The following is a 13,557-nucleotide window of genomic DNA, read 5'->3' as shown; positions in this document are numbered from 1 at the left end:
CACGTGTCCCAGCCGCCCCCGCCTAGGGCTCTCACTGCGCCTGCGCTGCAGAGGGGCGGAGCGAAGTGGGTTTCCTCAAAGAGTCTCCCGGCTGGTTCGTGTGCGTGCGTGGGCGCCGTGGTCCTCCTCTCCACGCACAGGTCAGTGCTTCGCGCTTCCCTAGCCCGAGAAGCCGGTGAGGAGGTGTGGGCTTCGGCCAGCGCCGCGGGTGTTAGCTGGGAGTCGGAAGCACCTAGGACAAACACGCCTGACCTCTCGTGGGAAACTGGGCATAGTGATAGCTGCCAGGATGCATGAAATCACCTTGAACTTAGGAACTCGAAGACGGGCTCCGGAAGGTCTGCACCATTTGCCCCTTGAACCTAACCTGGATACAGCCGCTTTTAAAATTGGCAGTACTCTCTCTCTCGGTTTTTCAAAGACAGGGTGCCTTGGCTGTCCTGGACTCGCTTTGTAGACCAGGCTGGCCTCTTAACTTGTAACGATCCGCCTGCCTCTGCCTCTGTGAGTGCTGGGATTAAAGGCTAGCGCCACCATCCCCGGTTTAATTGGCAGTATTCTTAATCTCATACATGTATACCATGTATTTTGATCATGTCCACCATCACCTTCAGCCCTCCCCTCAAGCTTAAGTCTCCCGTGTCCGCCTCCCAACTTAATGTCTTTTATGTAAAACAGTGCAATTAGTGCTGCCTTTAGGCCCATAGGTATATTATTCTTAAAGATAAGCGCCCGAGAACGGTAGCTGCCTTGTGTTTCATTTTAAAAATCTGATGCCTACGTCCTAGGACAATACTATCACTGAACACAAGGGAACAGATACAAAACCTTGTTTGAAGAAGAAACAAAAATCTTCATGATTTCTGATTATCCTTGTCACAATGTAATAATATGTATTACATGGACCCGCTGCATTTACTGATTGCAACTCCCAGTATAAGGGATATTTGACCGTTTTCAGCTATATTAGAAGCTATAGCATAATGCCTGGCACATGATAAGAACTCAGTTCTTAACCCTTGTATGAATTAATACACTAAGAATACACGGTATGTCCGTGATACTACATGCGAGAAGAAAGGAGAAAATGGAGAGAGAATGGGTGGGCGGTGGTTATAGGAATTACATGAAGCCATTGAGGAAGACGTGGAGCAAGAGGCAAGGGAGGGAGCCACAGTGGTACTGAAGGCCATAAAAATAAATGAATAAATAAATAAATAAATAAATAAAAGCTCTGAAGGCCATCTTAGGGGTTCCCAAAGCTACTCAGAGAAAGGTCAGCCATCCTAACAGGTAAAGGGTTATTATAATATATATATGATCAGCGGGAAAGACAAACTTGGGGCTGATGGTAGAAGTATTCCTGGTGAGAACTGGTCAGAAAGGGCCAGTGGCATTTACTGACAAATTGCACGTGGAGACTGCAGAGAAAAGTTAAAGCAACTTCCAGGTTTCGGGTGTAAGCAAATAAGAGCGTCTGATTGGCACTTGAGTGGCGGGGGGTGTGGCTGCAGTGGATTTTGTGGCAGAGTTCAGATGCTCAGTTTTGAGCATGTTACTTTTTTTGGTGCTCTGAGTGATTGAGAGATAAATATGTGCTACAGGGTGGTGTGCGCCTCTAATCCCAGCGCTCGGGGAGGCTGAGGCAGGCAGATCTCTCTGAGTTCGAGGCCAGCCTGGTCTACAAAGTGAGTCCAGGACAGCCAAGGCTAACACAGAGAAACCTTATCTGGAAAAAAAAAAAACAAAAATTAGCATCGGGTGGTGGTGGTGCACGCCTTTAATCCCAGTACTTGGGAGGCAAAGGTAGGTAGGTAATTTGCTGTGAGTTCAAGGCCACTCTGGTCTACAAAGGGAGTCCAGAACAGTCAAGGCTACACAGAGAAACCCTGTCTTGAAAACCAAAATAAATAAATAAATAAATTAGTTAATTCAATTAAAAAAGAGAGGTGGCAGGAGGAAAGTGGCAGTGTTTTCATGGGGTGGAGGTGTGGTGAGCCCACATGCCACAGCATCTGGAGGGCAACCACAGGAACCAGTGCTCTCTTACTGTGTAGCTTTTCCGGGCTGAATTTAGGCCATGAGGGTTAGCAGGCATGTGTGCCCACTCAGCGGTCTTTGCAGCCCTGAGCAGTGAATAGAACATTTAGAATGTGGAAGATAACGGAAACAGCGTGGCTGAGTCTTCCTCACATCACCAGCATCACCAGCGGAGACTCACACCTCACCCTCCTCTCCGGCAGCTAGCTCCCTTCTCCCTCGGCTCAAGTTGCAGCCTGTTTGTCAGATAAATAATACAGTGTGTCTCGCCTGTTGGCTTTGCTGGTCTCACTGCCCTTTCACGAGCTGCTGCAAATGTTGCCCCTGAGCGCATCACAACCCCCACCCCGACCCCGCTGCTCCCTTGTCAAGAGTGCATAGCGTTTTGTATGCCGTATTCTGTCTCTTTGGCTGGTAAACTTCGTGAACTCTGAAGTCTCTGGTTGCTGCTTGTATCTTTGGCACCTAATTTTTTTGTTTGTTTGTTTTTTTGTTTTTCAAGATGGGGGTCTGTCTGTGTTAGCCTTGGCTATCCTGGACTCGCTTTGTAGACCAGGCTGGCCTTGAAGTCAGTGAGATCCGCCTGCCTCTCCTCTGGAGTGCCGAGATTAAAGGCGTGCACCACCATGACTGGCACTGGCAGAATTGTTATTATTGCTTACTATAGAGTTGCTCTTAAAAGAACAAGCTGTTTTATATTGTAGGTAGAATGGGAAATCATAGGTAACAGCCCATTTCCTTCAGGCTGTGTGTAAGCTTGCCTGACCCTGCCACACAGAGAAATCCTGTCTGGGGGAAAAAAAAAACCAACCCACCTTAATATTGATAGCCAGGTGCATTGGCGCAGGCCCTTAATCCCAGCACTCCAGAATGCAGAGGCCGACGTCTCTCTGTTTCAGGCCAGCGTGCACTACATAGTGAGTTCAAGGTCAGCCAAGGCTGTGTAGAGAGCTCCTGTCTCCAAATAAAAAACAACAAAAAGTGTTTTAGCCAGCGTGGTGGCACACACCTTTAATTCCAGCACTTGGGAGGCAGAGGCAGGTGGATCTCTGTGAGTTTGAGGCCAGCCTGGTCAACAAAGCCTACAACAGCCCTCCTTTCCCCCCTGTGTGAGTGAGTGAGCTCTTTCTGTTTGCTCAGTGTCTTGTGCTCAGCTCCGTGGTGGAGGCTGTTCCATGGCATTGTGATAAACAGTAGGAAAGGCCTGTCTTCCCCAAAGGAGATACTTGGCCTTGGATGTACCCGTGGCCTCCGCCAGTTGATATTTTAATTTTAAAGGTTGAATAAAGGAATGTGTGAGTATAGGTTGGTGTGTGTATGCATATATGTTGGTTTGGTGGGGGATTTCCCTGTCTGTTTCTTCGGTTGATTGGTTTTGTTTTTGAGAGTAGGTCTCCATATGTACCTCTTACCATCTTGGAACTCACTATGTAGATCAGGTTAGCCTTGAACTCACCCGCCTCTGTCTCCCAAGTTCTGGGACTAAAGATATGAGCCATCGCAGCTTTTTAAAAAAATTTGATATTCTTGTGTTTAAATATTTAATGTTCTTGCAAAGTGATGAAGAGGTTCCATCACAAAAGTGTGTGTATGTATTTGTATATGTGTGTGTGTATATATATAAAACAATGTATATATTTTTGTTGTTGTTGTTTTGTTTTATTTTGTTTTTTTCCGAGACAGGGTTCCTCTGAGTAATAGCCCTGGCTATCTTGGACTCAGTAGGTATCCAAAGAATAACTAAATGGAAAAAGCGAAAGTGTGTGTTTGTAGGACTGGGAAAACCAGGGCCTTCTTTATCCTAAGTAAGCACTCTACACCAAAGTATAGCCGCAGAGGTGTGTGTGTGTGTACTATAAATGTCTATATGATCAAGTAGATTAGGTTATGATATTTCTGTTTCACAATTTTGTTGTTGTTAGGTTTTTTTGTTTGTTTGTTTTTGTTTTTTGGGGTTTTTTTTTTTTTTGGTTTTTCGAGACAGGGTCTCTATGTAGCCTTGGCTGTCCTGGACTCACTTTGTAGACCAGGCTGGCCTTGAACTCACAGTGATCCGCCCGCCTCTGCCTCCTGAGTGCTGGGATTAAAGGCGTGCGCCACCACGCCCGGCTTTTTTTTTTTTTTTTTTTTTTTGAGACAGGGTTTTTCTGTCCTGGCTGTCCTGAACTGCTTTTTAGACCAGGCTAGCCTTGAACTCACAGAGATCTTCCTGACACTGCCTCCCAAGTGCTGGGAGTGTGCCACCACGCCCAGCTGTTTCACAGTTTTTTATGATTCTTTGGCTGGTATGAATGTTTGTGTCCCACTTGCATGTCAGAAGAGGACATCGGATTCCCTGGAACTTAAACCTGGGTCCTGTGCAAGAACAAATGCTGGACCAGGTGTGGGTAGCACAAGACTTTTTAGTCAGAGCTCTCGGGAATCAGAGGCAAGCAGATCTTTATGAGTTTGAGGCCAGTCTGGTCTACATAGTAAGTTCCAGGCCAGCCAGGGCTGCATAGTGTGAGACTGTGTCTCAGAAAACAAAGAGAAAAGAAACAAATGCTTTTAACTGCTCTGCTGTCTCTCCAGCCCATATTGTACAGATATTTGATAGAAAATGTTCCTAGGGGAATATAAGTATATTTAAACATGTTTTTTAATATTTATTTATTACTATCTGTATAGTGCTCTGTCTGCATGTACACTGTAGGCCAGAAGGGGGCATCATATCACATTATAGATGGCTGTGAGCCACCATGTGGTTGCTGCGTATTGAACTCAGGACCTTTGGATGAATAGTCAGTGCTCTTAACCTCTGAGCCATCTCTCCAGCCCTTAAACATATTTTTAAAGCCCAACCTGACTTTTTAATTCTTTTCTTTCAGCCTGAAATGTGGTCATGCCGGCCAGACTTCTCCAAACCCTGGCGGGTTTACACAGCGCATCAGCAAAGGCTGGCCAGTGCCAGAGACTTACTCAGCTTACGTTAAGACCGCTTACAATACTTGAGAGCACAGCATGCCGGGCCGCCCTGAGAGTCCAGCGGCATGTAGACTCATTCCTTCCTAGTCTAACAACTGACAGTTTGAAGAAGGCAAAGTTCCTGGAAACGAGCTTGACAGAAGCAAACACAAGCAGACCCTTTCCGCTAACCGCCGTCCGTTGTCAGGATGGACAGGCACACCTGTCAACCACGTGCCCCTTTGGGACTCACAGGACCATGACCCACAAACCAAACCTCTCCTGTTCTCGGTGGTGTATAGAAACAGTAAAAAGGCTTTACTCGTCTTTGTCAACTGAAACACTTGTGCCAAAGCAAGACCTCCCGCAGATCAAAAGGCCGCTAAAAGCATCCAGGACCAGGCAGCCGTCCAGGACCAACCTTCCAGACCTGTCTGTGAATGAGGTAAAGCCTACTAGTTCTGTGGCCCTTAAGTGGATTCACTCGCCCTGTGTGCCCTCTAAACCAGCGTGTGTTGCACCATAGCCTCGGTGCTGACGGAAGAGAACTGGGCAGCTCAGAATTCTGAATTGTTTCTTTTCTTTTTTTTTCTTTTCTTTTTTTTTTTTCTTTCTTTTTTTTTTTTTTTTTTTTTGGTTTTCGAGACAGAGTCTCTATGTAGCCTTGGCTGTCCTAGACTCATTTTGTAGACCAGGCTGGCCTCAAACTCACATCGATCCACCTGCCTCTGCCTCTGAGTGCTGAGATTAAAGGTGTGCGTCACCATGCCCGGCAGAATTCTTTTTTTTTTTTTTAATTTTGTTTTATTAATTTATTCTTGTTACATCTCAATGGTTATCTCATCCCTTGTATCCTCCCATTCCTCCCTCCCTACCTTCTTCCCCTTACTCCCCTCCCCTATAACTGTGACTGAGGGGGACTTCCTCCCTCTTTCCATGCTCATAGGGTACCAGGTCTCTTCTTGGTAGCCTGCTATCCTTCCTCTGAGTGCCACCAGGTCTCCCCTTCGAGGGGGTGTGGTCAAATATGAGGCACCAGAATACATGTGAAAGTGCCTGGCAGAATTCTGTTTTTTTGTTGTTGTTTTTTTTTCCTTTTGTTGTTCTGTTGGTTTGGGAGTTTTTTGTTTTGTTTTGTTTTGGCTTTTTTTGTTTTCGAGACAGGGTTTCTCTGTGTAGCCTTGGCTGTCCTGGACTCTATTTGTAGACCAGGCTGGCCTCGAACTCACAGCAATCCTCCTGCCTCTGCCTCCCGGGTGCTGGAGCCAGAGTTTGTGTTCCCAGCATCCAGTCCCTAGCCTGAGTCCACCCAGAGCCCAAGAGTTTCCTCAGTAGAATAAGCAGCATTCCTGTCACACTAGAAACTCGAGAGGGTGCAGGGTGTGTGCCAGGAACAAGAAGGCAGAGGCCCACGTGATGCTCCAGCGTCCTGCAGCACTGAGGACTTACACTGGCTTCAGCTCCACCGGGAGCTGAGCATGAGGCCACATGGGAGTTTCTTCTGTCCCCATGTCAGTAAGACAGGAGCTGCAGCACAGCTGCATGGTGACGATGCTGCAGCAAGGACGGTCTCAGAGCAGGAAGCAGTATAGCTTGCTTATCCCCATCTACTGGACGGTGTCTCGTGTGGCCAAAGGAACAAAACATGTGTTGCAATGCAGTGGGTTTGTTTCATTTTACATTTTAAAACAGAAAGATGTAAATGTGAGGCCTAATCCATTAACTGTTTTAGGAGGCTTTGGTCGTCTATTTAGGAACAAGTTCCCTTCCCCAAACCTAAAATACACCTCAACATATGTAAATTTAATAGCACCTTAAAATAAAGATAGACTGTAAAAAATAAAATAAAATAAAATAAAATAAAGATAGACTGTAAAAACTAGAGACTGTATGAGTATGAAGGCTGCTTACAAACCACTGTTACCATTAATAGGCAAAAAAACCAATACAAGATGGATACGCAGCCCACTTCGTGGACTTTCCCCTCACCAAATGAGCTTCAGTGAAATAATACTCAGCAGGATGTCAGAATGTAACCTTCTAAACCGTGTGATGTGTTTGTTAAAAGAAGCAGCCCACAGCCGTACATACAGGGGTACAGGCAAGTCATGTGCACCTGAACTGCTGCATTCTGAGGAAAGTACAAGCAAGTCCTCAGAAAATGCAGGCTCTCCAACATGGAGGGAGGGAAGCTTACAGCAAAGGTTGAGGCTAAGGAAAGGCATTGTGTGTGCAGATGTAGTCCTCACCCGAGCTTAGAATGCATTTTCTTTTCTAAGATTTATTTTTTTACTATTATGTATACAGTGTTCTGCCCGCATGTATACCTTCAGGCCAGAAGAGAGCATCAAATCACATTATAGATGGTTGTGAGCCACCATGTGGTTGCTGGGAATTGAACTCAGGACCTCTGGAAAAATAGTCAGTGTTCTTAACCTCTGAGCCATCTCTCCAGCCCCTACATTTTCTTATAAAAATAGTGGTTGAGTAACATACCACATCTTATCCTTTGAGAGTCCAAAGTTTCATTTTATCACAGAGAGGATAGGCCATCAACATACACAAGCAGGCAAAAGAGGCAGGGACGGTGGCTTCCCAGCCTTTTCACTGACATCCAGTGAGACAGGGACTGCCTCGCCCTCTGAGACACCCACCCTAATCCAGATCTTGCACTTGGTCAGAGATGCTAGAGACTCTGTTTAGAATCCTTGCATTCAAGCCAGGCGTGGTGGCACACACCTTTAATCCCAGCACTCGGGAGGCAAAGGCAGGCGGATCTTTGTGAGTTCTAGGCCAGCCTGGTCTACAAAGCGAGTCCAGGACAGCCAAGGCTACCCAGAGAAACCCTGTCTCAAAAATAAAAATAAAAAAGAACCCCTGCAATCGCTCTGATGGGTCACACTGTAGAAGCCGCACACTTAGGGCTGGGTGTGGGGCGCACACCTTTAACTCCTGTGCTCAGGAAGCAGGAGCAGGACGATCTTGGAGTTTGAAGCCAGCCTGGTCTGCATAGAGAGTTCCAAGAAGGCCAGGGCTCCATAGAGAGATCTTGTCTCAAAAATAGTAAGGAAGGAAAGAGAAGAAAAGGAAGACATGCTAACCAGGTGTGTTAGCACACGCCTTCAATCCTAGCACTCAGGAGGCAGAGGCAGTGGATCACTGATTTCGAGGCCAACCTGGTCTACAACGGGAGTCCAGGATAAGCAAGGCTATACAGAGAAACCCTGTCTACAAAAACAAAAAAACAAACAAAAAGACATACTACACTAGAGTCAGCTTGCAGTCAGTTTTATGTCCAGTCTCCAGTCTGTGCCTCTGCGGTCCCCACTGTAGCCCAAAGCACGCCTGTAGCTGCCGTCACTGGACTCGTTCAGACACACTGTTGCTGCCTTGATTCTGCCCAGCAAGCTTCAGGAAATGTTCCCCGCCTCACTGAGAGGAGCCTGCCTGCTGCATCCTGAAAGGATTCCTTTCAGCCATCTGAAGCTCTGCTCACATCAGGCCAGACTCTTCGGAGCTCCTCATGTGCATACTATGCCTGCCTGCTGCCTGCTGCCAACTGCCATTCTCGCTCATGGATGCCAGCATACCATGTTTTTTGATGTGTGACATGGGATCTAGTTATCAGTTGGGGGGGCGTACTGTTTATCCCCACATTCTTCACTAACTGCAGCTTATCTGCCTTGGTTTCTTCTGGAATGACAGACAGTTGTGAGCACCATGTAGTGCTCAGAATCACACCTGCTGTGCCGTCTCCAGCCTGGCTCAGCTGCTCCCACTGGGCTGCTCGCAGCACTGCCGAGTGGCGAGTCCCTTGGTTTGGCATTGCATTGTGTATGGACGTCGACAGCTTCCTCCACTTACCCTTTTTGCTGCTCAGGAAGCAGGACAGAATGTACTGAGCCGGGAGAGGGCAGGCCGGCTGAATCCACTCTTTGAGATGTTGAAAGTAAGGCAAAAAGAGCGAGAGGAACCAAGTAGTTCTTAACAGTGCCCCACCAGAGTCCACACTGGGAAGGCCAGAGCATGGTGGAGAGCCTGGCAGCTGGCAAGGGCAGGCAGGCAGGCCAATAGCTGTTCTAGAAAATCCTGGACCGTTCAATAAAGTGAGCACTCTGTTAATGTAGTGTGTCCCCCAATTTACATCTCAGGCCTCTTTTTGTGTTTCTGTGACATCAGCTGTGAGGCTAACAGTTTTCAAACTTGTTTGTTTGTTTGTTTCTTGAGACAGGATTTCTCTGTATAACAGCCCTATCCATCCTAGCCTCGCTTTGTAGACCAGGCTGGCCTTGAACTCACAGAGATCCGCCTGCCTCTGCCTCCCGAGTGCTGGGATTAAAGGTGTGCGCCACCACGCCTGGTCCTAGTTTTCAAACTTTTGGCTTTATTTATAATAAATTGTTTTACAGCTAGGTGGTGCACTCCTTTAGTCGCAGAACTTGGGAGGCAGAAGCAGATGGATCTCTGAGTTCTAGGCCTGCCTGGTCTACAAAGTGAGTCCCAGAACGGGCAAGGCTGTTACAAAGAGAAACCACATCTCAGAAGGAAGGAAGGAAGTTATTTTACATGCATAGTGACTGATATCAATGCATAAGCGGATGTGTATGACAGAAAGCCATGTACCATTTGATCTTAGGCATAGTGTTCTGCAGTATTTCCTGATTGTTAGCTTTGTTATATAGTACTGGGTATCAGACCATCAGATATGTGCTAGGCATGTCCATTCTCACCCTATTAAATTCATCTGAAAAGCTAGTTTGGATGCTGGAGAGATGCTCAGCAATTAAGAGCACTTCCTGTTAAAGCAATGGACCCAGCTTCAGTCCCCACCCCAGGTGGCTCACAAGTGCCTGTGACTACAGCCCCAGAGCACCAATCTACACCATCTGGCCTCTGTGGGAACCTGTACAAACAGGGTGCACCAAAAAAAAAAAGTGATGCACACACACACACACACAGAAGCAAGTCATAAGTCTAAAACACTGATTTGAGCCAACTAAATTGACGTGAGAACTTCCAAATGGCTTGCCATGCCACTCGCTGAGAAAGCACTGCGCATTGCTTCTCGTGTGTTGTGCACGCACGTGAGTGTGCATGGTTTATACTCTGCTCAGACCTGTGCCGTACAGCAGAGCACAGACCACTTTGGTTACTACAGACCAGGGAAAACACTGCATCCTTTGTGGATCGAGGGACATCTGCTCGTGCAAGGCTAGTGACAGTAAGGTGGCATTAGCTGCTAATGCTGATATGAACAGAGCGACAGACGGACTGAATGCTGGAGAACTGAAATGTCTTTCAGCCAGGTTTCCACACGGTGCCCTTATCCGGTCTGTGAGGTATGGCTTCATATTCAAGGCTGCCCAGGCCACCTTTTAGGCTAGCAGAAGCAGGTGCTCTTCTAACTCAGCTGAAACTTGCCTCCATGTCGCTCAGTCCTCGTCATCATCAGTGAATCTTTAAGTGCAGTTCTGAGGTTCTGAAACAACTTCCAAGTGCGGGCTCTACAGAGGAGCATCCTCTGTGGAATCCAGCTGCCATTGCAAGTGCTTGAGTAACCTCAGGCCTTTGTTCAAACCCAATCCAGGACCTGATGCAGTGCACAGCGTTTGCAACAGCAGATGAATATCACCTGGGAAGTCTGTCTCAAGAGCTGGTCTCCTGTGGATATGTGGAAGTGACAAGCCTGCCTAGAGGTATGGCTCCCTGAACCCAGAGCCAAGTCGGCCGTGTGTTAGAAAATGACTTTCCTGTGATGATGTTTCTAGTGTACATTTGTCCCAGTTTGTTTCCCATTGGTTTGTATTATGAAAATAGTCGCAGCCAGGCATGGTGGCAGATGCCTTTGATCCCAACCTTCAGTACTCAGTGACTCTCGGTGAGTTCAAGGCCAGCCTGGTTTACACAGTGAGTTCCAGGACAGCCAGGGCTACACAGTGAAGCCCAACCTGGGGATGGGGATGACAGGGCGATAGAATGAAAAGAAAATGGTCTCACGGGTCTTTATTCAGATGGCATGGATTAAGATGAATATGCTGCTTTAATCTTTATAGGACCACTGCCATTTGAGAAGATCAGAGGACATGCGTACTAGCTTTGGGTTGCTGTAGTAAATACCTGCAGTAAAGCCGGGCGTGGTGGTGCACATCTGTAATCCCAGCACTCGGGAGGCAGAGGCAGGTGGATCTTTGTGAGTTCAAGGCCAGCCTGATCTACAAAGGAAGTCCAGGACAGCCAAGGATACACAGAGAAACCCTGTCTCAGAAAAAAAAAAATACCTGCAGTAAATGTAAACTGAAGAAGGTTGATCTTAGCTCGCAGTTTGGAGGTGTCAGTCCAAGGCCAGTTATCCACTGCTTGGAGGTCTGTGTTGAGGAGCACATCCAGGTGAAGACCATGTGGCACGGTTCGCTGCTTACCATAGGATGATGGAGATTTTTTTTTTCTTTTACTTTTTTGAAACAGGGTTTCTCTGTGTAGCCCTGGCTCTCTCTAACTCAGAGCAATTAGCCTCCCAAGTGCTAGGATTATAGGTGTGTGCAATGGGGATCCTTTTCTTTCCTTTTTTTTTTTTTTTTTTTTTTTGGTTTTTTGAGACAGGGTCTCTCTGTGTAGCCTTGGCTGTCCTGGACTCACTCTATAGACCAGGCTGGCCTCGAACTCACAGAGATCCACCTGCCTCTGCCTCTCAAGTGCTGGGATTAAAGGCGTGCACCACCATGCCTGGCAGGGATCCTTTTCAAAGGTGCACATCCATCCCACATCCTGCTAGTAGGCCTCACCTCCCAATACAGTGAATGAACTAGGACCAGTCCTTTAACACATGGGCCAAATCACTGTTCAATACTGCTGCTTTTCTGTAATTGGTTTTTTTTGTTTTGTTTTGTTTTGTTTTGTTTTTTGAGACAGGGTTTCTCTATTATCTTGGCCGTCCTGGACTGTCTTTGGAGACCAGGCTGGCCTCGAACTCACAGCAATCCACTTGCCTCTGCCTCCTGAGTACTGAGATTAAAGGCGTGCACCACCACGCCTGGCTTTTCTGTAATTTTAAAAGGCTATTTTACAGCCCAGTGGTGGTGATAGTGGTGGCGGTGGGGAGGGGTGGGAGTTGGGGGGAGATCACACACCCTTAATCCCAGGATTTGTGAGGCAGAGGGAGGCAGATCTCAGAGGCTAGCCTGGTCTACAGTGCAAGGTCTAAGATAGCCAGAGCTACCCAGAGAAATGCTGTTTGGAAAAACAAAAGCAAAAAAAAAAAAAAAAAAACCCATTTTGCACACAATACACCCCTCACAAATAACAATGATAATAACTGATGAAAGCTTTTACCAATTATTAACAGGACCTGGGAGAGGCTTTAAAAGAAATTATTAGCCTAATGCTTTTAAGTAAACAATGTTACAGGCAAAAGGTAAAACCACGAATATAAGGAAATTTCTTAAGTATTTTAGGAAATGGAAGGGCTCTTAAAGACCAGCCCTAGGAGTCGGGCGTGGTGGCGCACGCCTTTAATCCCAGCACTCGGGAGGCAGAGGCAGGCGGATCGCTGTGAGTTCGAGGCCAGCCTGGTCTACAAAGCGAGTCCAGGACAGCCAAGGCTACACAGAGAGACCCTGTCTCAAAAAACCAAAAAAAAAAAAAAAAAAAGACCAGCCCTAGGCCTGGTGGCCTTAAATGCTAAACCTCAAGAGGCAGAAGTCACAGCGCTGGGAGTTTAAGGCTAGCCTTGTCTATGTCATGAGTTCCAGGACAGCCAAAGCTACATAGAAAGACCCCCTACTCAAAACACAAACCAAAAGCCAGGTGGTGTAGTGCATGCCTATAATCCCAGCAGACTCACTGGCCTTTCAACCCATAAGGGGTTGAAATGCCATATGTTTTCACTATTAATTGTATAAACAGACTGTATTTAATGACAAAACAAGTTGACAGAGCTCTGCCCAGAACCCCTGAGGTGAAAACTTGGTCAGGAACAGCCCTGGCTACCACTGGAGCTGCCACTAGTGTGGCTCCGGACCTTCTCACTTCTGTCATGGTACGTTGGGCTGCACAGGCAAACAGTCTTCTTAGGGGAGTTGGGCGTGTATTCCAAAAAGTCATTTAGAGTTTTTGTTCCTGTCAAAATCCTACCAGGAATCCCGATGTGAGAAAGCAAGTGTGATTAAAATAAAAAATAAAAATAAAAAAAAGAGAAAGCAGGTATGGGGGCTTATTCCCGTAATGTCAGCATTCGAGCGGCTGAGGAGAACCCTGAGTGGCAGGCCAGGCTGGGTTATGGCTAGACATGGCCTCAAACACATAAAAAGGAAAAAGGAGAAATCACACATAACTGTGTGCAAATAAGTAATAATGCCTTAACTGGACTATATTGTTTGTAATTTATATTATAGAATATATACCTACAAGAACTATTACTACACTACGCATAATAGGGAGAACAAGTACTGATAGATTCAACAGCGTTCAAAAGATTAAAAGTTATATGGCTACAAGTGAGCATAGGGTAGAACTCATGACTCACCTGGAAATTAGCTAGGTTCTTACATTGTCGCACTTGTTTTCTCTGTGCGTTCT

At 46.6% G+C, this 13,557-nt stretch overlaps 1 protein-coding gene across 4 annotated transcripts in view; it reads left to right on the top strand.

The window, feature by feature from the left end:
• Window positions 1–16: 16 nt before the first annotated feature.
• The window catches only part of RMND1 (required for meiotic nuclear division 1 homolog), a 30,823-nt gene continuing 17,282 nt past the window's right edge, over window positions 17–13,557 (top strand). For 2 of the 4 annotated variants that reach the window (XM_084775856.1, XM_084775853.1), the window contains exons 1-3: window positions 17–140; window positions 4,908–5,428; window positions 10,571–10,679. In XM_084775856.1, the coding sequence (XP_084631982.1) occupies window positions 4,922–5,428; window positions 10,571–10,679 (616 nt within the window). In that variant the 5' untranslated portion in view covers window positions 17–140; window positions 4,908–4,921. Of the gene's footprint in view, window positions 141–195; window positions 339–4,344; window positions 4,422–4,907; window positions 5,429–10,570; window positions 10,680–13,557 lie in introns of those variants that run through there. The other 2 variants (XM_084775854.1, XM_084775855.1) reach the window with 2 other exon arrangements.

This window comes from Acomys minous (genome assembly GCF_964271855.1).
Source record: "Acomys minous genome assembly, chromosome: 3".
Taxonomy (NCBI): Eukaryota; Metazoa; Chordata; class Mammalia; order Rodentia; family Muridae; genus Acomys; species Acomys minous.
The sequence above is the reverse complement of the archived record's forward strand: the minus strand, read 5'-3'. Positions and strand labels throughout refer to the sequence as shown.